This window comes from Patella vulgata, chromosome 5, assembly GCF_932274485.2.
Source record: "Patella vulgata chromosome 5, xgPatVulg1.2, whole genome shotgun sequence".
In the NCBI taxonomy this organism is placed as follows: domain Eukaryota; kingdom Metazoa; phylum Mollusca; class Gastropoda; family Patellidae; genus Patella; species Patella vulgata.
Genome location: NC_065883.2, coordinates 52485343 through 52507545, shown reverse-complemented (window position 1 = coordinate 52507545; position 22203 = coordinate 52485343). Strand labels below are relative to the sequence as shown.

The window sequence follows — 22203 nt, the reverse complement described above, 5'->3', positions numbered from 1 at the left end:
CCATACAGAACTGATAACTAGATGAGGGTATTACATAATAATGTTGTAAAACGTGTTAATCCTTTTGGGGTGTACATCCATCCATGGTTAATCATGGGAAGTGTTCCTATAGAAGTGAAGAAATAAAATATAAATAAAAGAAATTGTCAATAGAAAATCAGGCTGTGTTGATAGCGCAGATCGGACGAAAATGATAACCAAGTTTCTTTTTCCACGTGGCTTTACATTCATACACAGTCCACAAAATGGTATCATAATAAAAGATTTTGTGAGGTTTTAATGACCTTTGTTTTTGTTTTTTTTTCTCGTTTTACAGCGAAAGCCTTGAAGCGGCAGAATATTAACTGCTGATCAGTGTGAACGTGTGCAACAAATTCCCCAAAAATCAAAACCAAAAAACACACGCACACACACCAAAATAAAAAAAAACAAAACAAAAATACAAAACAAAATAAGAAAACAACCACAAAAATCCACAAAAAATATTCATGTACGAACAAGACAGCAATTTATTTTTCGGATTGCGGCGTGAAATCAAAAGAAACCAATGTCAACTTGAAGTAAGAATTGATCGATTTTTGGAACCAAAGTATTTTTGTTAAAATCATATTTTGTTTGTTTATTTATTCTGTGCTTTTTTTTTAATTATCATTTTTCTTTGTTTTTTAAAATGATGTGAAGTCTACATTTAGAATTATTTCTCGCAGAAATTAGTCGAAAGACGAAAACTTTAAACTATGAATTTTGGAAATTTCGGAGGTTAAAACAACCCCCCCCCCCCCCAAAAAAAAAACAAAAAAAACAACTGTGTTCAGCTGAATTTTTCTCCCGGGTAATGTAATAACAAAGTTCTATCTTTATATTCGACTTTGTGTAATACAACAAACCAGGAAGTAGATATTAGTTGCATACAGCCTTTGTCAAGGTAGGGAATTATATTGATCGCTTACTGTTCCTAATGAGCATTTAAAAACTCGGCAATTTTATTGATAAGCGCTTAGTAAAATGATAAGCGGTTCCAACAGTTTGGTGCGCCGTGAATCTTGAATCTAGAAGAGTTGTCCCCCATTAGTGCGCTAGGGGAGGTAATTTTATTTGGACCAATCAAATGCCTGTATTATCAGCAATGGCGGCGCCCATAGGAAGAAACTCTTGATTAGAATTTGTAGGTGTTAAATGATTTGTTATTGAATACGTAAAATAATCTTTAAGATAACATGCACTACAATGTACAGTTAGCATGGATACATAATTTTATAACTAAATACTATCGTGTTGTCCAACAATAAAGTCGAGTGTTATTGCTAAATCCGAGCGAGTGCTAAATCCGAGCGTTATAATATGATATGATATGATTATGAACAAGTCAATTATTGAATTAAGTCATGATTAGGCCTAAGACTAAGTATTAACAAACAGAAACAAGCAAGACTAGCTGTCTTCCCCATGTTTAGATTCTGTAGAGTGTATTATTTATCCAGATTGTAGTCTCTATGCTCTGTTTCTAAATGACTCTAATCATTAATTTGATTCACATGAAAATAAAGTAACGTTATTATTTTCAACACATGGTTGGGGTGGTCCACTAGGTCTTGCCTATTGATTCAGATATAATGTGACATTGTGACCCCGGCAAGATCAAAAATACCCTGGTTGAACTCCCTGTGCGGCAAGCTAACTTTAAAGAGCATGCTGCACCAAACAGGTGTCATATGACTTTGCAAGACAAGTGTTAGATGATTAAATACTTCCTTACAAAATATGTCTTCTTACCCTTAACCCTTGTGGGTTCACATTGTGAGAATCACATAGCAGGTATCAAGGGGTCCATATGGACCCCAGTTATAATTCAAAGTTTTTTCGTACAGATATATTTGAATTAAAAGGCAGTGGTTTAGTTTTTATTTGCATTCATATTTGACAACTGAAAAACAAATAAATTATTATACAAAAACATTTTAGTGACATTTGGAAAAGATTTAGTGATTCTAACAAAATTGCTACTTTGTGTACTATGTGATAAAGAGGTTAAATGGCAATTCACGCTTGATACACAAACCATTGAATATTTGGAATTCATCATTTAATTTTTGGTATTTGTAACATGCAGATGTTAAAAGAGAGAATACTCTGGCATACCCAGTATGGTATCAGGCAGAAAACACATTAAGTTAGGGGTCCAATTGGACCCCTTGTTCCCTTCAAGCGTTGGGCCTGATTTGCATGTAACATAACTCTGCATGTGGGAAGCAGATGGATACCGAACTCTTCGCTACGTGTAAAAATGTATAGGAGACAAAGTCGCTAAATTTCAGAAAGCAGTGCCCAGTAGTTATTGCAAAACACAATAAAACATGTGCATGGGGTCCACAGAGACCCCACGTGCACCGACAAGGCTTAAGAAAATTAACGTTTTATGTTGACCTGTTTCCAAAATTTGATTATTCTTTTTATGAACAGAGCTTTTTGGATGATTGCAAATAAATTCAATTTTATTTTGTCCATATCATCCAAACTTCTTCTGCACGATAGCACCATGCTGTACTGCATGCTGGGTAAAATAAAGAAAACATACTAGTTTGTTGTGTTGAATTTGACTAGAAAGTAAAATCTATTTCCTACTTGATAAAGATATTTAATTTTTTTTTTAAAATGTAGACAAAATGAGTGGTAAAAGAGCGCATATTGACATTGATCCTGATTATGAAGATGTGACAGATCAACAAAATAAAAGACAAAGAGTTCTGGAAAAAGATGGTAGGTTACCAACTGAAATATGTGATCGTCAATATTTCTAATACTCATGATTGTTGTAAATATAATAGTGAATCATAAATTAATATTAATAGCAATCAATTGCCAATCTATTTATGTAGAGATTAAAATTGACCACTGAACAAGTGATTGAGAGATATACATGTAAGATCTTGCACACAAAGTGTGGAAATTTGAATTTAGGAATATCATATCTTAATCACCAATGAGGTTTAATCTTAAAGAAATTCATCATTGATCTATTTTCCTATAAATTTAGCCAAAGAGGCAGCTGTGAAGAAAATAGAGAGTATTGTTAAGACCCAGTTTGGTATTGAACTACAAAAAAAAGAACATGAAGTCAATATGGTTGATCAGGTACGTGTAGCTTATACACCCACATTGAAATGTGAGATACAATAACAGAACACAATATCAAAAAAACATCTTGTTATCTGCATTATTAATTATTCTGTCTCATATTTCTGTTAATTATTGTATATCAACTTATCTAAGTATCAAATGTATAATTTTGATAAAGCCTTCTATAAAAGGTTGGTGTTGCCTGTTTCTATTTATTGGAAGCTTCTCACATTGAAATGTGCTCTTATATTGTTGTCATACCCACCTGTCCCTCCACAATTGCTTGTGCACGCTCTAGAGGTTAAAATTATCATTTGATTGTCTTTAAATTTATTCAGTGTTTAAGTTCATGAAATGAAGAAGCTATAGATTTTCAAAGTTTTCCGATGATTACTGCCAGAATTACAGTCCTTGATCAATTTAAAAAAAAAAAATATATATATAGTTAAAGGTATCATCTGATTGATTTGAGGTTTACACCACTGTGTTTATGCTCAAAAGATATTGAAGTCTTGTATAATAAATGTTAGCATCAGGAAGAAGTAGAAACCAATTAAAGTTTTATTTTTTATAACAATTACTTAATGGGTTGTTATTCTTGATCATACGAAAACCCTTGTGAGCATATGTTTTGTTGCCTGGCAAACCGTATTTATAGCCTCCAGTACCTCAATACTTGTATAATGCTATGCTTACCAGATATACCTTACTAAATATGCACATGTTCTTATTTAGGACTTCATGATGATAATGTATCATGTACAGTTACTTAATAGAAATATTTAATTTTAAGACAGATTTAGAATGTGATTTATTCCATTTATTTGTAAAATTGTTGGCAAACAGCAATAAAGGAAAAAAGCAAATAGTGTAGGTCAGTTAGGCTCATAAAGATGTCAACAACATCCAGTATATTACAGCCTATATGAAAGTTAAATTTTAAATGTAATTGTATTTATTTTATATATTTACAGAGATTATGTCAAGCCAGGTTGATGATGGATAGATTAAGAGCTTGTATTGTTGCGAACTTCTATGGTTCTATTGACCAACAGAAATACTCTTTAGTAAGTTAAGATATTAAAATAACAGCATATCAATCAGAATGTAATTTACATCAAGTTGAAGAGGAAGTCTTTGTAATTGCTATTGTCATTGGGCTAACTTTTGACCTATATTATAATTTTTACTTTCACTTTTAATTCTTCTTATTTTTTGAGAATTATATTTTAACTTGTCTGAATTTTTTTTTTTATCAAATATTGTGCAAGCTACTTTACAGATAAGAACTTGTTTAAAGATACAGAGCTAGTAGCAGTATTGATTTGTTTTTAATTTGTAGAAATCAACAACAGTACAGTCTTCCATACATCCTGCTGTCAAGTCTCATCTAGGTAAAACTGTTAAAGGGACACCAACACCACAGCCAAGTCACACTCTAACTTCTAGTGATGTACAAAATGCTCCCCAGGATTCCCCTTTAATATCAAAGATGGAAGATATACCTGTAAGTTATATTTAGTACAAATTGCACTAATGACTTTAATGGATTGGAATAAACTAATGTAATAAATTGTACAAATTATGGGTCTTATTACAATGATAACAGTAATTCTTTCATCTTGGGTGTGGATAAAGCATATAATAAGAAATTTCTTGGAGGAAAATCTTTGTTTCTAAATATTTTTGTAGGAATATGTCATTGAAAAAATAATTTATATATGTTTGATGTGTAATTCATTGTATTAGGAGCCACAGTTGCTCAATGAATGTGGCATTGGCTCACTAACCAGTTGATTGGGATTACCCAGACTGGTTTATCCTTGTCAGTGGTTCAGGACAGAGGGTCTGGTGAGGAAAAGTGTCTAATTGTTGGGATCGTATATCATTGCGGCAGCATGATGAAGATTCCCTGGCAGTTGAACATCGAAATAAGAGTAGCCTGCAGCGCTGCAGACCTGGCAAACAAAATTTCCTTCATATCAGAAAGGATATTGTTATTGATGCACTTTTATATGTGCGTTAATTGATGATTATATACATATCACTGCTGCTTTAGTTTTATCATTAATTGATGATTTATTTTACAGAAGACCATTGAATTAAAATCATCAAATAATACTACAACAAAACCTGTAACCAATGAACATGAGTTGAGAGATTCTCGTTTTAAAATCAAGAAGAGAATTATCATTGGTAATGTAGCAAAGTAAGTTCAGAGCTCTATACAAAATTTGTGAATCATTATCAAATCTTATATTTATGAAAATTGTATCCCCGTTGTTTTGGGGATTGATCTTCCTAAGTGTCATCAAATCTGTTGCTATACACAAGGGATGAAACAAAATAATAAAGATCCATATATTATTTAGAAAATTCATAAACATATCAGATACAATAGGAGAGTTGAATGATACAGTTTGTAAATAATGCTGCATTGTGAGAGGAGATTGATATATTTCCCTTTACTGTCTGTTGTTGTTGTCCAGCTTAATGTTTGCTTCCACGTAGCTTGATATCGCTGGCAACTCCTCACAGTTCATATGAGTTATATTTAGATTAAAGTTCAATGCTTTGATACACATTTCCAAGTTTCCACAAGATCTGTTATTAATTTTGTTCGCCTGTGTTTTAGATATATACCAGTAGAGAAAAGGGAGACCAATGATCAGTCAACACATAAATGGATGGTGTATGTTCGAGGACCTAAAGATAAACCAAATATTAATGGTTTTGTTAAAAAGATTTGGTTTTTCTTACATCCTAGTTACAGGCCTAATGATCTAGTGGAGATATGGTATATCTTAGTAATAAACTTTTTGCTCATAGAAAGTTCTCTTTCCTATGTTCACATACTTTTTTACTAGAAAGAGCCTGTTTTTATTTTGGTATTTGATAATAAAGATAGTAATAGTGACTTCTTATATTGTACACATTCCATCAATGTTAATGGGCATGGCATATTTAGATAAAGGACCCCAGTTTAGGAGCAGAACAGTAGGACGTTAAACTCCCATTTCATTTCATTTCATTTAGATAAAGGACACAATTGATATTGATAATAATCAGTTGAAGAAGTCGTAAGTTACAAAAAGAACATGATTAAATTTTTTCATAGTCCACTATTATGAAGTTTTATGACATGTACATCGTCAAAAAGTTTTCATTTTTTGTCATAATTTAGAATTATGATTTTGTCTTTGTTATAATTCAGTCAACCACCATTTCATCTAACAAGAAGAGGATGGGGAGAATTTCCTATTAGAATACAACTCCACTTTGCAGATAGTCGCAATAAAAAAGTGGACGTAATACATCACTTAAAGGTATTGATATTAAGTGCACATACATTTCCTTGCACAAAGTTTAATTTTGTTTCAAGAATTCACCATAATTTTGTAAACCCTTTAAGTTTATTTGAACAATTGGTTCCATAGAGCATTAGTACTTGTAATAAATTTCTACTGTTGTCTCACTCTGTTTGTTTATATATTTCACAGCTTGATAGAACATATACAGGTTTACAAACATTGGGTGCTGAAACAGTAAGTACCGTCAGATTTATAGTTTAAAACAGGTCTATCATTGGTACGTACAATGTGACCACATTCTACATGCCAAATCGCCAAGAATTGGAATTATATAGGCAAACCTGATGTAGTGTAAAAAGATAATATAACTGTAAGGGAAAAATCAAATGAGACATACTTCAGTGCTTTGGCCTTTTTGCCCGGGTGGTGTGGGGTATGGCCAAATGGTTAGCGCATGTGCGTTGCATCATAAGGTCTGTCATTGAGTCAGTTAACATGGTTTCTATTTCACGGTTGTACGTGACAAGGAGTAGGGTCGCCTGTCCTATGTCGTGGGTTTTCTTTGGTTTCCTTCCACCGCTAAAGACCCCTATGCACAAGCGAATTATTGAAATAAAATAGAACCATATGTTAGTCCTGAAATGACCTAGTTTGTGCCGAGTGGACGTTAAACCCCATTTCTCTCTCTCTCTCTCTCTATTTGCCCTAGATGCAAGTAGAATCTTTCTTTGGATTTGATCATCTGCCAGTGTTTAGCTGATTATTGACTGATCATCAAAAGATTTTGCACAGGAAATAAGGCATGTAGAATATGGTTGTACTGCTCATAAAGAGTGGTACCTTACTTAATGTTCCGAAAAATAAAAAATGTAAAGTTGCTTTTTATAGAAAGAAAATTTTTGGCAGTGATTTTGCAGAAAGAATAAGCGAACTATATGGAAAAGCACTTCCAAATAAAAAGGATCCCGTGTTCTAATGGACATATAAAGCATACTACTTTTGTGTTAATTTGTGGTTTAAATAATTTCTCAGTCTGGTTATAATCTGATTCAATTATTTTTAGATTTAATTGACATGCAGATAGCATGTACATGTAATCAAACTTGTTTTTATATTATAGGTTGTTGATGTTGAACTTGAAAGAGAAGAGTTAACTGATGTCAGTATTCCTAAATCTGTCACAAGTTGCTCAACAGATTTAAACATAAATATCTCAAATCTCAACAAAAATACCTGTCTTAGTGACTCTCGTGATGAAATAACAAAAACAAATGACAATGAAAATAATATTTTGGCAGTACAAAATGGTGTTGTTTCAAAACAAGATGTAAATCACACAATTATGCATTCCCCAATGAAACGAACTGAAATTAAGAAAGAATTAGTGAATGGCAATAACCTAGAATCTCAACAAAAGAACTCAGTTACACTTGATATAAAATTAACGCCAAATACTCCTATACAGAAATCAACAGTTCCATCAACAATTAGCGACACCAAACCAACTCAGGGTCAGACAATTTATTTAAGGTGTAAGGACACTAAAGGCAATATACTTTTAGTTCCCAAAACAGTCATTAACAACAATAATAAGCCAGTCGCTCAAAAAGCCAATCAAATGACATCTTTCAGGATTAGGTCCCCGCCTGCCAGTCCAAGTAGGGCTCAAAATAATGACACAAAAAGCTTATTAGTTCAACAAAAAGCTCAAGTTATAAATCCAGTGAAGCCAAAAGTGTTTACTGCACCTCCAAAACCTAGTGTTCAGTTAGTAGTGACTTCTAAGGGTTTACAAATACTACCTCAGACTTCTACCGTAAATAGCATCACTACACCTCAAAATACGCTAAAAACACAATCGTTATTGACGTTAAACAAACCTAATTCTTCATCGTCTAAACCAGTTTCCCTGTTATTGAATCATGGCAACCCTCTATCTGTGAATACACCCAAGTTACAAATTACCAAAGATGGATTGATAAATGCTTCAACAAACAGTAAACAAAATGTCCCACTCGTACAAAATAGGAATCAAAAATCATTATTGGGCAATACGACTTTGTCAGTTTCCAATCAAAAATTAACAGTTTCTAAACCTCCTGTGTCCAAACCATCCCCTTCAGTTATGCTAGCGAGTGTTGGATCTAAAACCTTTTTGTTGCAAGTGAAGGGAGAAGATCAACTCAACCAATCACAGACTGCAGCACATCATGTGAAACCGAATTTAACAATTACCAATCAGAATCTTGGTAACAAAGTTTATTTCAACAATCTTCAGAAGTCAGTCACTGTCAGACAACAATTAAATGAAAGAAAGAAAAAGGAGGAGCTCTTGAATAGATTAAATTGTGATTTTGAACCTATACCAGAAAAAAGAACTCATGTATGGAAAAAGAAAACAAAGGTCGAAGAAACAATAATAGACCCCCTTAGGTGAGTTAGATATTTTGGGTAAAAAAACCCCAGTTAAATTGAAATATAGAAATCAAGTTCAATAGCTGGTTCCAAAATAGTATAGGGGTTGTGTAGCAGAATGGTCCAATGAGTGCGCTTTAGATCATCAGGTCTGTCATTGGTGATCTGATTTCGATCTGCATGATAAGGATTAGATTCGCCTGTCTAACCTTGTGGGGTTTTTCCGGGTCATGCGGTTATCTCCTATTGCTAAAGAATCCCTATACACACAATCAAATTATTGAAATGAAATTATGTAAGTCAGTCCCAAAATGACCTAGTTTGTGTTGAGACTACCTTAAACCCCATCTCTCCCCTCTCTCTCTCTCTTCCTTACCCTCCCCCCTCCTCAAATAGTAAAGATACAATTGGGGTTGAAAACAAAATGATTGTAAAGTTGTATTTGCCTTGTGCGCAAAGAGTTTTCAAGAAATTCCAATTATGTTTCTGTACATCCAAGTAAACTACCTTAGTAAACTATGGCATTGAAACAACACTTATCCTAGTTTCCAGTGTCTTTAAAGATTTCATACTAGTGTATATAAGTGAACAATTTTATAATAATTATGATTAATATTATTATATTAACAGATTAGATGACTACAATGATATCATTTCATTAATAAAAGCTGCTGTTAAAAGACATCCCCTAGTCAAACAAGGAATAGGTAGGTTTCTAAAACTATCATGACCTGTCTCACTATCTGTCACACTTTTGGGAACGCAATAACTCTGTTTCTAATTCAAACTTGGTATAGAGCTGGGCGATATTTCGTTTTTTTTCCTTATAAAACCATCAAAGAAATAAAAACCATCAAAAATACCATCTTCAGAAAAATATTGAAAAACCGAACATACCACAATATATCATAGATGATATTTAACATAAATACCGGTATTGAAAAATGTCTTCCCTTTTATGTTATTTACGATATTTTATTGCTTAATAATAAATAAATACTGTTTTAAACCCCTGAGTGTTCATTCTATGAAGTTTGCAAACACTTTCAAAGAGCTTTGTTTATGTCACATGACTTCTCACTCACTTTTACACTGTAAGAATTATCCCGCGTCTGTTCAATTTCTATGCTTCTTGTCTTGACGAATTGTTTATACCGATACTTTGATTTTCCAAAGGAATCATTAATTTTTTGATTGTAATAAATTTTAACAAAGCAGAAATATAGAACCAGTAGACTGATTATCATTCAGCGTCGGAAGTGTTATGGCAGTCCGTGATCCGAAAAATCGCTATTTGCCTAAATAGTACTATGTTTTATAGTTTAATTTAGTATTCTTGTATTGTAAAATGCATTTTCAAGAAGGCATACGCTTGAAGGAGAAAACACGAGTTTGCAAGGTTAAATGAATAGCATCCAATCAGACCCATAGCTATAATTAATTTATAAAAACGGCCGAAAGAATACAAACTTTTTTTTTTATGTTTTTCACTTTTTTGTGTCTCCTTCGTTTGTAAATATTCTTATTGTAAATAAAATATAATTAATATATTGAAAATTAAAATTGTAATAAACAGATCTACGTTTGAACCAGCTCATTAAATTTTGTTTGTAAATTCGGTACTGTATTTATGCTAAAAACTTTTAATAATATTGACTAGAAAGTGTAAAGTGAATACTCTTGGGCTATTTCCAACTTTTATACATGTTTATTTACATTTAAAAGGGGATAATCTGAAATTATTGACACGTTATAAATATCACGATATCTGTTTCCGGGAATATCACCCAGCTCTAACTTGGTGTAGGTCTTCAATAGGTGAAAGCCTTGACCGATTTTGATGATGAGCATTTTCACCTGAGATTAAGCAGACTAATAAGCATTTTCTGCTTAGGCTAAGTAGAGCTAATCAGTTTGATTGCTTGATGCTTTACAAAAAGATCAATTAATGAATGTCATCTTTTTATTTTTAGATTGAGTCATCAGCCTCACTGTCTATTTCAGTGGAAATTTCTCTTTGTTAATTTGTGTTGGCTTCAATTACTAAAGATCATATTGGAATGACTATTTCTATTTTTGGTTACCGTTAAAGTAATATATTTCATTTCAATGATTAGGCCTTACAAAACAATTTATCTGGTTCTCAGATACTACTGTGTCACTTAAAAATGGTTGCATGACCTGTTTTTATTTTTAAAAAAAATACAAAAACCCCCCCAAACAATCTCATTAATGACCTCATTTGAATGTTTTCACACAATTACAGGAATCAAAATTTGAAATGTACATGATCCTTATAAATACTGACAATCATGAATGAGACTAGATAATCATACACATGATGAGATATTAATGTAGTGCCCTGAAATGTGATGTGAGAATTCATTTACCCCCGTAGTGACCTGATCCTGAAGAATAAGTTTGATGGTTTTATGTTTCAGATCGTTATACACATCCATATTGTGCCTATTCTTATGAACACTGGTTAGGTTGGAATATTGGCAAGAGAAGAGCTTCAGAGGTAGAATATACTATAATAATCATTATTAAGCATGAATCTGTCAATGATCCCACTACATATAAATGAATGAATAAGTTTGCAACAACTTTTGTGGACTGCTTGGTTGACTTAGCTGATGTAAGCGTATGTCTCATTGTCTGTCAAACAGATTTTACATTAAAATAGTACATATTTTTGATGTTTTAATATATATGTGAATACCAATAATGTGGCTTGTTAGGCCTTTAAACTACTATTTACCTGTTTTAGACAATGTCTCATTTTTCATGGCTTATAAATCCCCACTAAAATGTACAAAATTTTATTAGGTAACATTTAATTAAGAAAGGGAAATCAAAATATCCATGGTAGATAATCTCCTGACCTGGATTCAGTTCGATCTCGGTTCCTTTTACGCTATTTGCACATATCAGACCCTAACTTCCTGGATTATGTCCCCTGTTCACGAAAAATCTTGTTTCTAGCCTGTGGGGGGGCGAGGGAGGGGTGTGGCCAAATGGTTAACGCAATCGCATTGTATCATAAGGTCTGTCATTGAGTTAAATTGCATGGTTTCGATTCCCCGGTTCAATGTTGTGGGTTTTCTCCGATTCCTCCGGTTTCCTCCCACTGCTAAAGACCCCTACGCACAAGCACATTACTGAAATGAATTTGAACCATATGTTAGTCCCGAAATGACCTAGTTAAACCCCATTTCTATCTCTTTGTCTCTTGAATTTCGTAACAATTGGAATGAAACTGCCCGACAAAATGGCTGTTCCATGTACGCAAATAGTGTAAAAGTATGTAGTACCAAGGTTGAAACTTATAATATATGATTATATCCTAAAGATCTCTGTTCTTGTAGATATTGACATATATCGGACCGTAACTTCCTTGATTATTGCCCATGATTGTATGAAAAATCGCTTTCTTTTTTTAAGCTTGTTCTCTGTCCATCTTTTGCAAAATGTGGGCGTATCTTGCACAGCAACTGCTTGTGGCAGGGGCAGATCCAGGATTTTCAGAAAGGGGGCGGACTGACGTGCAATCAACCAAGTCACCAATCGGCTCGTTTCGGATGAAATTACAATGTTGATCACTACCATTTTTAAGTATTTTTATCCTTTCCTGCAAATCGTTCGCCCCCGCAAAAAATAGGGGAGGAGTGCGCCGGGTACGCGCCCCCCTCCCCTTGATCCGCGCCTGTGTGATCATCTGCAGTTGATGTCGAATGTTAACAAATTTGTAAATACTTAACGGAATTGAATCATTTTGGATGGATATTCTTTGTAGTGATTCAGCTTTCACAACAGTGTAGTTTTCAAGTAATTAACAATCCCTCAAATAACAATGATGCAGAGACTTTAATATTGTAATTCTGTTGTTCTTTTCAGTGGCAAAGAGCATCATGTGTTAGAAAATTTATAATTTCAAGTTTGAAAGGAGATGTGTTTAAAGGGAAACAACTCTGGTCAACTAAACAGATTATGTTTTGGTGTAGACTACATGCATTCAGTCCACATTATTTAGGTACCCAATATTTTACAATACTGCCTTTATAAAAATAAGTATGAAAGTGTTAAAATTGTGATAGTTTCAAATAAGTAAACAATATCTGATCAAAGTATAAGCAAAATTATCTTTATTGTTGGTGCATGTTGTAAATAAAGATCTTGATATTTGAAATAACATTTTACAAATTATGTTTCCATTACATACTCCATGTTATATTCATTCCCAGTGGTCTCGTCACATTCTGATTAAGGGAGTAGAACAGAACAAAACCACTGGTGATACCAAGGATGGTGCAGAATGTGAGGCGTGTAGAATTTGGTTGTTAAAAGCATCTGATTATGTGGATATTTTTAAAAAAAATTTACTTTGTAATATTTAAGTGTGTGCAAATGTTTGTTTATATGAAGTTTGTATTTTATAGAAAGAAAAGAAGAGAAAGTTATATGTGTTAAAACAGTTGATAGAGAACATAAAGCAGATCTTGTTAACAGTTTAACAGATATTAATGAAATCATAATTCAATTACCTCCAGATATCACAACATCAGATAATAGTGATGATGATATAGATATAATAAGTATAGGTAATTGTTACATTCTTATGTTTTTATCATTGTTATAGATACAGTTCTCATATAGATAACAGACATGTAAAATCATATTGGCAAGAACATAAGAGTTGAGTCTCTTTAACCCTGGATGTAAATATGGAGTACCTTGTGATGTTTTTATTACATCGAGTTCTGTAGTCCATTTTCGAAACCACCCAAAAACGATTGCTCTCTAGATCATCCCAAACCACTCCAGTCACAGAACTCGTATACAGCAGTGATGGGATTTTGCCCGTATATTCCGGACATGTCCGACGCTATTTTCCAAACATTCTAAATTGTCCGACCAGGAATATGCCCAATCGGACATCAAGACATGGTAAATAATATTCAAAATTCCAAAATTAATATAGTGTACTGAGTGTATAACTACCACTCAACCTGATTATTGTTGATAATAGGCTGGATTGATTAGGTAATTAAGTGATCAACGTATTTATCATTTTATGCCGTCTATACACCTACCTTGTTTAACTACTTAATCTGCCTTGATTGGCTGACTTAATTCTTTGTCGGACAATTCATCAATTCAATCCTGAACAGAAGTCATTGCTTCTCTTTGTCGAACTATATATCAATCCAATAAACTTAATCTATGTGATTAACCCGTGATTTCTCCATTGTCTCACGTTTTAATCTCCTTGATGTCGGTCGTAGACATTAGTCATATATGTCACATATCCTAATGGTATATAACACCCCAAATCAATATACATTGTGTCCGATAACTTGTCTGTGATATTTCTTCAGTGGAAGCCGAAGTTAATTAAAGCTATTTCACACACATGCAAAATGAAAGTAGAGATCTCGCGAAACACGTGGAATAAAGAGGTGTAAACGTGCCTAATGTAATACGTCTGATGTCGGCAGAAAAGATTCTATTTTGATGGCATATTGTCGGATTTATGATCATATTTTGAATGCGGTTTATGTTTTTAAATAAATAAATAAACACGCTAAGAAATGTTGACGAATATTCCGATTGGAATAACGTAAGTAGTTACAGTAATTGTTTTTAGACGATAGTGCGTGCTTAGAGTCGAATTGGATTATTTAGCAGTTGGTGTCACTCGCTCGTTCTGTTAGAGTGACGTTTACTACAGTTTATCATTTTTTTTACCTTCCGTATATAAATATATAAACGAAACGGAGTATGAAGAATGCCGGATTTTGCTGAAAAATGTATCGACTTATGACCCAAAAATACGGTAATTTTGGGGGAATTTGAAACCGGTACGGATGTGCAGTAGTCGGCACGCTTTCATTCTGTGGTATTACGATGTCATGTAATTTTTTAGGAATATTATCGACATAAATTTGAATACCATACAGGAATTAAACATGAAAAATTACGAGGTGCATCTAATTTTTTTTATTACGTATGAATTTGAATATTTTGTTGACACATGATTCTTAATTGTGGTTTGAAAACGCCTGCTTAAATAACGATAAGAGTTATGTCCCTTTATTTTCGGGAAGAAAATGTCCAACAACTAAAATTTTGAAATCCCATCACTGGTATACAGTTCTTGAATAGTTTATTTACATGAATTTGACTGTTTGATGTACTAGAGGGAGTAATAGTTTTGGAGGGTCCGGGTGTTAAAAGATTATTCTGTGGAGTTTAATTCTAATTTTATAATGTCACAGTTTAATCATATGTTTTTATGATTTTATTGTTACCAGAATCTCCACCAAAAATAAAAGTTGAAGTAAAAGAAGAGAGAGTTTTATCAAGAGAAGAGCCATTGTTTCTACCTCCCTCTGATCAAGCTATATTTATACAAGATACATGTCAAAAGGTACACAAGATAAATTATGTTTATATCACATTTGATATTGTGATCAACAAAACATTCGAGCCATCTTTTAAATCTTTGAATTGTTTTAACTCTTTTCAAACATTGGAATTTTTCGAAGATACAACATTTAATAATATGGTTGTATATTGTCATCATCCATGCCTCTCCGTCCATTGTCCACAATTGTTTGTGAAATCTTGACATTTATAAACAGTGTTTATATTCATGATATGAATCAATTTCAATGATTCGGATAATTACTTTTGGAGTTTATTTTATATTTGAGCTAGGTAGAAATAGAAGCCTATAAGTCTGAATTATTTCTTATGATTACATCAGAGGTTGTTGCCCTTGATAATTTTTTAATGTAAATGCTCCCATTACCTAAATGCAAATGAAAAATGATGACAGCCTTTATGGACTGCTCGCCGTGCTTGGATGACTTAGTATATTAGTTTTCCTTGTGTATTTGGCCATGTACATACTTAATGTGCTAAATAGAATAATCTGTGAAGCAAAATTATGTAATCTTCAGTGTGTGAGGTTCTAAGGAATATGACCATTTTGGCATTATATGAGGAAAAGTCAAATGTCAGTTCTTACATTCATTCGATCCCTGCATTGGCAGAGAAAGTTCATCCCGATTTTCCGACGTGGTTCCCCCTTGTCAGTGATGCAGGACTGAGGGCCTGACAAGGACAGCTGTCTAGTCCTTCGGATGATACGAAAAACCGAGGTCCCGTGTAAACATTGGAATGCATGTAAAAGATCCCTTGGCAGTTGGAATTCGATATAAGAGTAGGCGATAGTGCCGCTGCCCAGGCAAAATTTCCCCCATAGCACACTGTATGGCGCATGCCCGTCTTCATTAGCCCAGTATAGGAGCAGAACAGTAGAACGTTAAACCCCATTGCATTTCATTTTCATTTCTTATATTCATAATTATCTATTGGAATTCATATTTTATTTCTGTTAAATATGCTGATTTTACTTCCGAATGTGCTGAAATATACGATATATGCTTTCGATTGGGTTTGGAACGAGTCGTAAATGAGCAGCACAGTAACCATGGAGATGACACCAGGATGACTCTTTAAGTCAAGATTGTTGTCAATCACATGTTCAACTTGAGTTTAAATACATATATTCCATAATGTAAATATTGATAAATTATAAATATATTTATTTATTATAGATTGGTGTAAAATTAAAACCTGTAGATTTAGAAGAAAATGTGTTTGGTTCAGTTTGTGAAGATATGATGTTTAATGTAAGCATTAGTTTGTTGTATATTATTGTATCCCTCTCCAGAGTTGTATGAATAAAAATGGTACAGTTGTATGATGCTCTCATATAAATAACTTATAGATATCTATTCCAAAATATAATGGAAACTAATTGAATGATTAAAATAGTTTTATGTTCATTTTTACAGGCAATGAAGAACTTTGCAGAAGACATTTTAAGAAAATCGTTTTCATATCAACAGGAAAGTGATAAAAAGTAAGTATACACTGATGATATCATAAGGTCTGTCATTGAGTCAGCTGGCGTGGTTTCGATTCCCCGGTTGTACGTGGCAAGGAGTAGGGTCGCCTGTCGAACCTCGTGGATTTTCTCCAGGTCCTCCAGTTTCCTCCCACTGCTAAAGACCCCTACGTGCAAGCGAATTGTTGAAATAAAATTGAACCATGTGTTAGTTCTGAAATGACCTAGTTTGTGTCAAGTGGACTTTAAATCCCCCCCTCTCTCTCTCTATCTCTCTGATGATAGTACCATATTAGAGTTTTAAATTAACTCATTTTGACACAGTTGACTTTCTGACTCAATCACTGTTCATAGAAGCAGATGTAAATTAAGGGTTAACTAATCATTCCATTCAGTAGTATTAGATGGTATTTATTGTGTACTGTTTTCATCATGTTTTCAAATTTATTTACATGAGACTGAACAATTAATGTTTTTTTTATCATTGATTAAACTCTTATAAAAGTATGTTTCTTTTAATAGATCATTGTATACAGAAGTATAAGTAACACTTTGTCTTTGTTTTTTTTTCTCCAGAAATGATGGTACTATATGTGTTGAAGATGTATATCAAGCTTTATATAATACACCTGTAACAGATTTTATAACTAATTCTCATCTAGGTATTAACCCTACAGAAACATTTCCTTCATTTAGATGACATAGGTTCATAGTGCTACTCTTTTTTTTATCACACTTTATTTATTATACATATTGTCTCTCTGTGAAATGTGCATTCATTTTGTAATGTTATCGACCATTAGTTTTGGTATTGACCAATAGTTTTGCAGCTATTATTTTCATAATAAAAACTGTATTAAGATTGTCAGCCATTGTCTTATACTAACTGATGTTTCAAATCATGATTACATAGAAATTGATAACTGTATTTCCATAATCTGTAAGGCAAGAAATTAATGCAAGCTAGAAATGAATGTGTTAAATTTGAGGTACAGAACAAGCACATTCTACATGCCTCATGTACTGCAGGATTGATTGATCAGCAACTGTTCTTTTATTGATAGTTCTAATTATATAAGCAGGCTTAACGTAAATTATAAAGAAAAAACTAATTGTATTTGTAAAACTTATTGAGTCGTGTTTCAGTGTTTTGTTTTTTGGCCCTATATGTGTGTGAAAACCTTTCTCTGATGTTAATGAAATGAAATGGGGTTTAAGATCCTACTGTTCTGCTCAGACTTGGCTAATAAAGATGGCTGATGTGCAGGATGTAGGTATATAGAATGTACCATACAACCAGTCATATTTAAAAAATAATAAAAATGAAATAGTTTTATCTGTGGGTGCATTGTTTCGAATACTGACTAGAGCCAAGATGAAACTTTTCAAGAATGACCTTCACTTTTCATGACTGTTGCCTGTGGGGCTGACAAGGAAACTGTGCATAGTGGATGGGATTGGACAAAAACAGGAGATCCACCCATGTAAACATTGAGATGCATTTCAAAGAACCAGTAGATAACAATCATTTAATTATCTGATATTTAAACTAGTGTCTTCTTTATTCAGGAAACCACCCAATTCAGGCCCTGTATTAATGTTTACTCCCTTTAGGAGGTCAAAATAATTTCACCATGCATTAATTTCTTGTTTTACTTTGTTTATTCTCCATGTTCTTCTGTATGTTCAGGTTCATCTTTTAAATGTTCTCCAAATAAATGAACATTTAATATATACTGCCATGAGTTAATAGTTTAAAAATTAAATATTAAATGAATTCTAATTAATAATTGATTCAGTTAAAAAAAACTGCAAATGTTAATTTATACTTTTATAGAGCAGGACTCGGTAATAAAAAATGTTCCAAAATAATAATACCGGTATGGTAATACTTAAGTTCTTTTTGTTATTACATTTAATCAGGCATGGGTGGTGCACCCCTCCCCCATTTTTGGGGAGGGGGAGCATCTTAGAATTTATTTTTTTTACCAGTTTATCATTATGTTGTTGTCTTCATCAATTTATTTGTCACTTAATATATCCACCTTTAGGTTCCTCATGTTGATCCCAGGCTTAATGTACTAATAATACATAATAATAATGACCATACTTGTTTGGCTCATTCTTCACACATGTATGCTTAAAGTGCATATTCTTCTCAGACGTAGCATCCAAATAACCATGTTTTTACACCAAATTTCAACAAGGGATACGTTAATGATTTCTGCAAGTGAATTCCATCATACTCCTTGCAGTGGAATTCCATGAAATTGGGCTAAAAGTCTTCACCTAAACAGTTTTGGGTTCAGATAATATCCATCTGTTCATATTGATATGGTAGGGAGGTGTAAGATGTGAAGGTTTTGCTTATAGCTTTGAAAGTCAGTGAAAGAATCCTGAAGGAATCTAAAAATCTGCATGCAAAGCAATTATTGAAATAAAATATACCTTATGTTGGTCTTAGTTTGTATAGAGTGGACTAAATCATGTTTTTTTCTGTCATTTTCTACCTGAGCTGTAAACCTCATAGTATTTCATGAAGCTACTTGACCAAAAGAAAGAAAAAACACTCGACATATTCTCTGACATGCAGTTTTTATTAAATGAAGTTTTACGATGTGTTAAATCTGGTAAATAACATAAAATTTACAATATACATATAAATGTACATGTAAAACTAATCTTCTAAGTAAACGGTAAAATATACTTATTGGATTCTATAATACATCTAAATGTATAATTTTAGCTCTATGTAATTCAAATTATATAAACATAAGAACAATAATATAGAACAAAATAGAAAAAAAGCCCAAAACGAACATTTAACAGGAAAATATTAATAACTGCATTTGTTTCGAGCTCCCTGTAGCTCTCTAAATGGAGCTCTTCGTTATTGTTATGGGTAACTTCGAGCAAATTATAAGGGCAAAATTTTGACTGCACTATGAATATATATTATTGCGAGCTTTATTAGACTAAATGTATTTGAAATTCTTTAAAAAAAAAAATCCATTCTCTCCTCTAAGATGGCTCTTGGACATTGCTCCGAAATCTGACCTACACATTAAGCGGTGATGGTTATGTGATGGCAAGTTTTGTGAAGCATAACAGCAATTCAGAAAACAATAATAGTTAAGATCGTATAAATACATGACTAGGTGAAAATGGTATATTAATAATTATATCTATAATTTCACAACCCCCTGAATTTAATATAATGGAGCGTAAAATATATAATAACATTTATCTTGGTCATGTGTTTGGAATATTAAAAATTATCAACGATTTATAATAACAATGTTTATTTCAGCTGGGAACGGGTGTCAGGATAGTCTTACGCTTTTTAGAAGATAAGGAACCATTTGTAATGATATGGACGTTTCGTGTTTTGTTGTAGTTATTGGTTTATTTTTTTATTTTAGAGTTATAAGATAACGGTAATCTGTTAAGGTATTGGCCATTTATGAACCTGTCCAACAAAGACGCACCTAACGGTTCTTACACGGGTATATGTTCCCAGCTGAAACAATGACTCTAATCTATTCAAGGCGCAATCTCAGTGGATCACGTAGTGATTTGATAGCAAAACCATGTAAAATATAACAACGTGTGTTTTATTTATTGAACACCCCCCCCCCCCCTTTTAAATCCTCCACATCCATCCGAGATTACGCCCCCATGCTTAAAACAACGATATTTAACCTTTAAAAAATTTAACTCTGGTAACAAGACTAATAAATTTGGGTAAATCGATAGTTTTATCAGGACCAGCTGTAGCTTTCAATAACATCACAATATCTTTCTCTTCTAGACCTTTCCCGGCTGCTGTTTTCATCCCTTTCATACTATCAAAACATTTCTCAATATCCACCATACCACTTTCATCTTTCTCTAACTTGTGGAATAAATTCAGCGTTTCTTTAGCCCTGAAAAATAATACAAGATTAATACAATATTCTGCGAAACAAAACACATTTAAAACTAACTTTGCACCATGCTAAAGGAATCCGTTAAAAACAGTAGCCACTATTGCGTTCACCACGTTTTCGGAGGCTCGCGTTAAGGTTCGTTTTATCATGACCCCAATGCTTCTCACCTAATTTGAAATAAATCTGTTAAACTCTATCGCGATCAGAATGTTGTGGGTTTTTTGGGGTGAAGGGGTGTAACTCCGGCACCGATGGTTGCACAATGCTGAATATCGATAGTGTTGTCCCTTTATCAACCCAATGCTTCAAACCATATTTTAAACGGTCCCGTGGACAAAGTTTTCGGCATAACTCTGGAACAAAAAGTCGAGGAACGCTAATTATTGATAGAGTTCGTCCTCAAATGAAAATCTGTTAACAACAGGTTGTCATGTCTTTAAAATGTATTTATATTAAATATTAAGAACATTTGATTAGGAGTTTACATAGGTTGAAACTTTTCGCTATACTGTTGTATAAATACTTACTCTAAACCTATACATGTATAAAACTGTTGAAATTCCCATAAACTAAGTTCATTGTTTTTATCTTTATCAAAGATTTCAAACAAAACTTCAGCATCACCTTCGCTTAAACTAAATTCTGTTTGTAACATATTAACGGCGACATCTCTTTTTAAACGACGACCATGGTTTTTAGTATATTTCTCAAATATCTGTTGTACTTCACCCCTGGAAAAAAAAGCAATAGGCATATTAAAGAAATGGTTCGATAGGATGTAAACTTTTGTGTATGTATCCTTTAAGCAACTCATGAGCTTGGTTTCTAAAAAAATCTTAAAATGGCTAGACCTCTTTGATTTTGGTAAAAAAACAAAAACAAACCCCAACCCAAAACAAGTACCACCGCACAAGAGACCAGGAACGGAATGTGACGTCATGGCAGTCATCTTGAAATTGTGACGTTCATATTGAAGTCCTTCGATTGGCAATTGTCCAAGGAACAAGCCAAGTTCCATGTCGACCGTACATGAATTGGCGGAGCTTGGGCTTTTTCAGAAGAGTGTTGTGCCCAAGAACAGGATGAGATCCAGTTGGGGACCATTTTCTGTTCCAACAATAAATATTGATTAACGTTTGGTGTTTTGATTTGTTTAGCAAAGTTTCCATATGTCTATATTCGTAGTCTATTGATCTTCTGCAATCGTTAAGATTAAAGGGGCTAAATCGCTATTCTTTGTCACCTGATAATAGAGACAAATGGATCGCAACGCATATAATAATGTGAAATGAATGTATATAAACGGATTTACATTCAATTGTTTTTGTTTTTACTCTAATTTCTAATCAGTTATGTTGGGTGAAATACGTGAAGAGTGCATATTGAATGGCAGTCTTTGGCGTCTGGCAATTCAAGTCTACCCCGGTAGTCTTTCCCTGTAGGATATGTTTAGTCCCGTTCACCGAGTCGCTCATTACAAATGGCACCCGAAAGCATTCTGGCACGCGATTCG

At 33.2% G+C, this 22203-nt stretch overlaps 1 protein-coding gene across 1 annotated transcript; it reads left to right on the top strand.

Moving 5' to 3' along the window:
- Positions 1-1125: 1125 nt before the first annotated feature.
- LOC126820897 (YEATS domain-containing protein 2) lies at positions 1126-18495 on the top strand. The gene is made up of 18 exons (XM_050549067.2): positions 1126-1165; positions 2659-2757; positions 3035-3132; positions 4092-4184; positions 4460-4624; positions 5208-5326; positions 5753-5914; positions 6332-6443; positions 6618-6662; positions 7549-8861; positions 9474-9550; positions 11285-11364; positions 12741-12876; positions 13283-13444; positions 15158-15273; positions 16469-16543; positions 16709-16776; positions 17338-18495. Exons 2-18 carry the CDS (start codon positions 2664-2666, stop codon positions 17459-17461), a joined length of 3039 nt encoding a protein of 1012 aa, XP_050405024.2. The 5' UTR covers positions 1126-1165; positions 2659-2663; the 3' UTR covers positions 17462-18495.
- The last annotated feature ends 3708 nt before the right edge of the window (positions 18496-22203 follow it).

Excerpts from the sequence above, each read along its gene's own strand:
- LOC126820897 (XM_050549067.2), top strand. The coding sequence starts at position 2,664 with ATGAGTGGTAAAAGAGCGCATATTGACATTGATCCTGATTATGAAGAT. Across the intron at positions 5,327-5,752 it reads ATCATTGGTAATGTAGCAAA|ATATATACCAGTAGAGAAAA; the intron begins GTAAGTTCAGAG and ends CCTGTGTTTTAG. Across the intron at positions 8,862-9,473 it reads ACAATAATAGACCCCCTTAG|ATTAGATGACTACAATGATA; the intron begins GTGAGTTAGATA and ends TTATATTAACAG.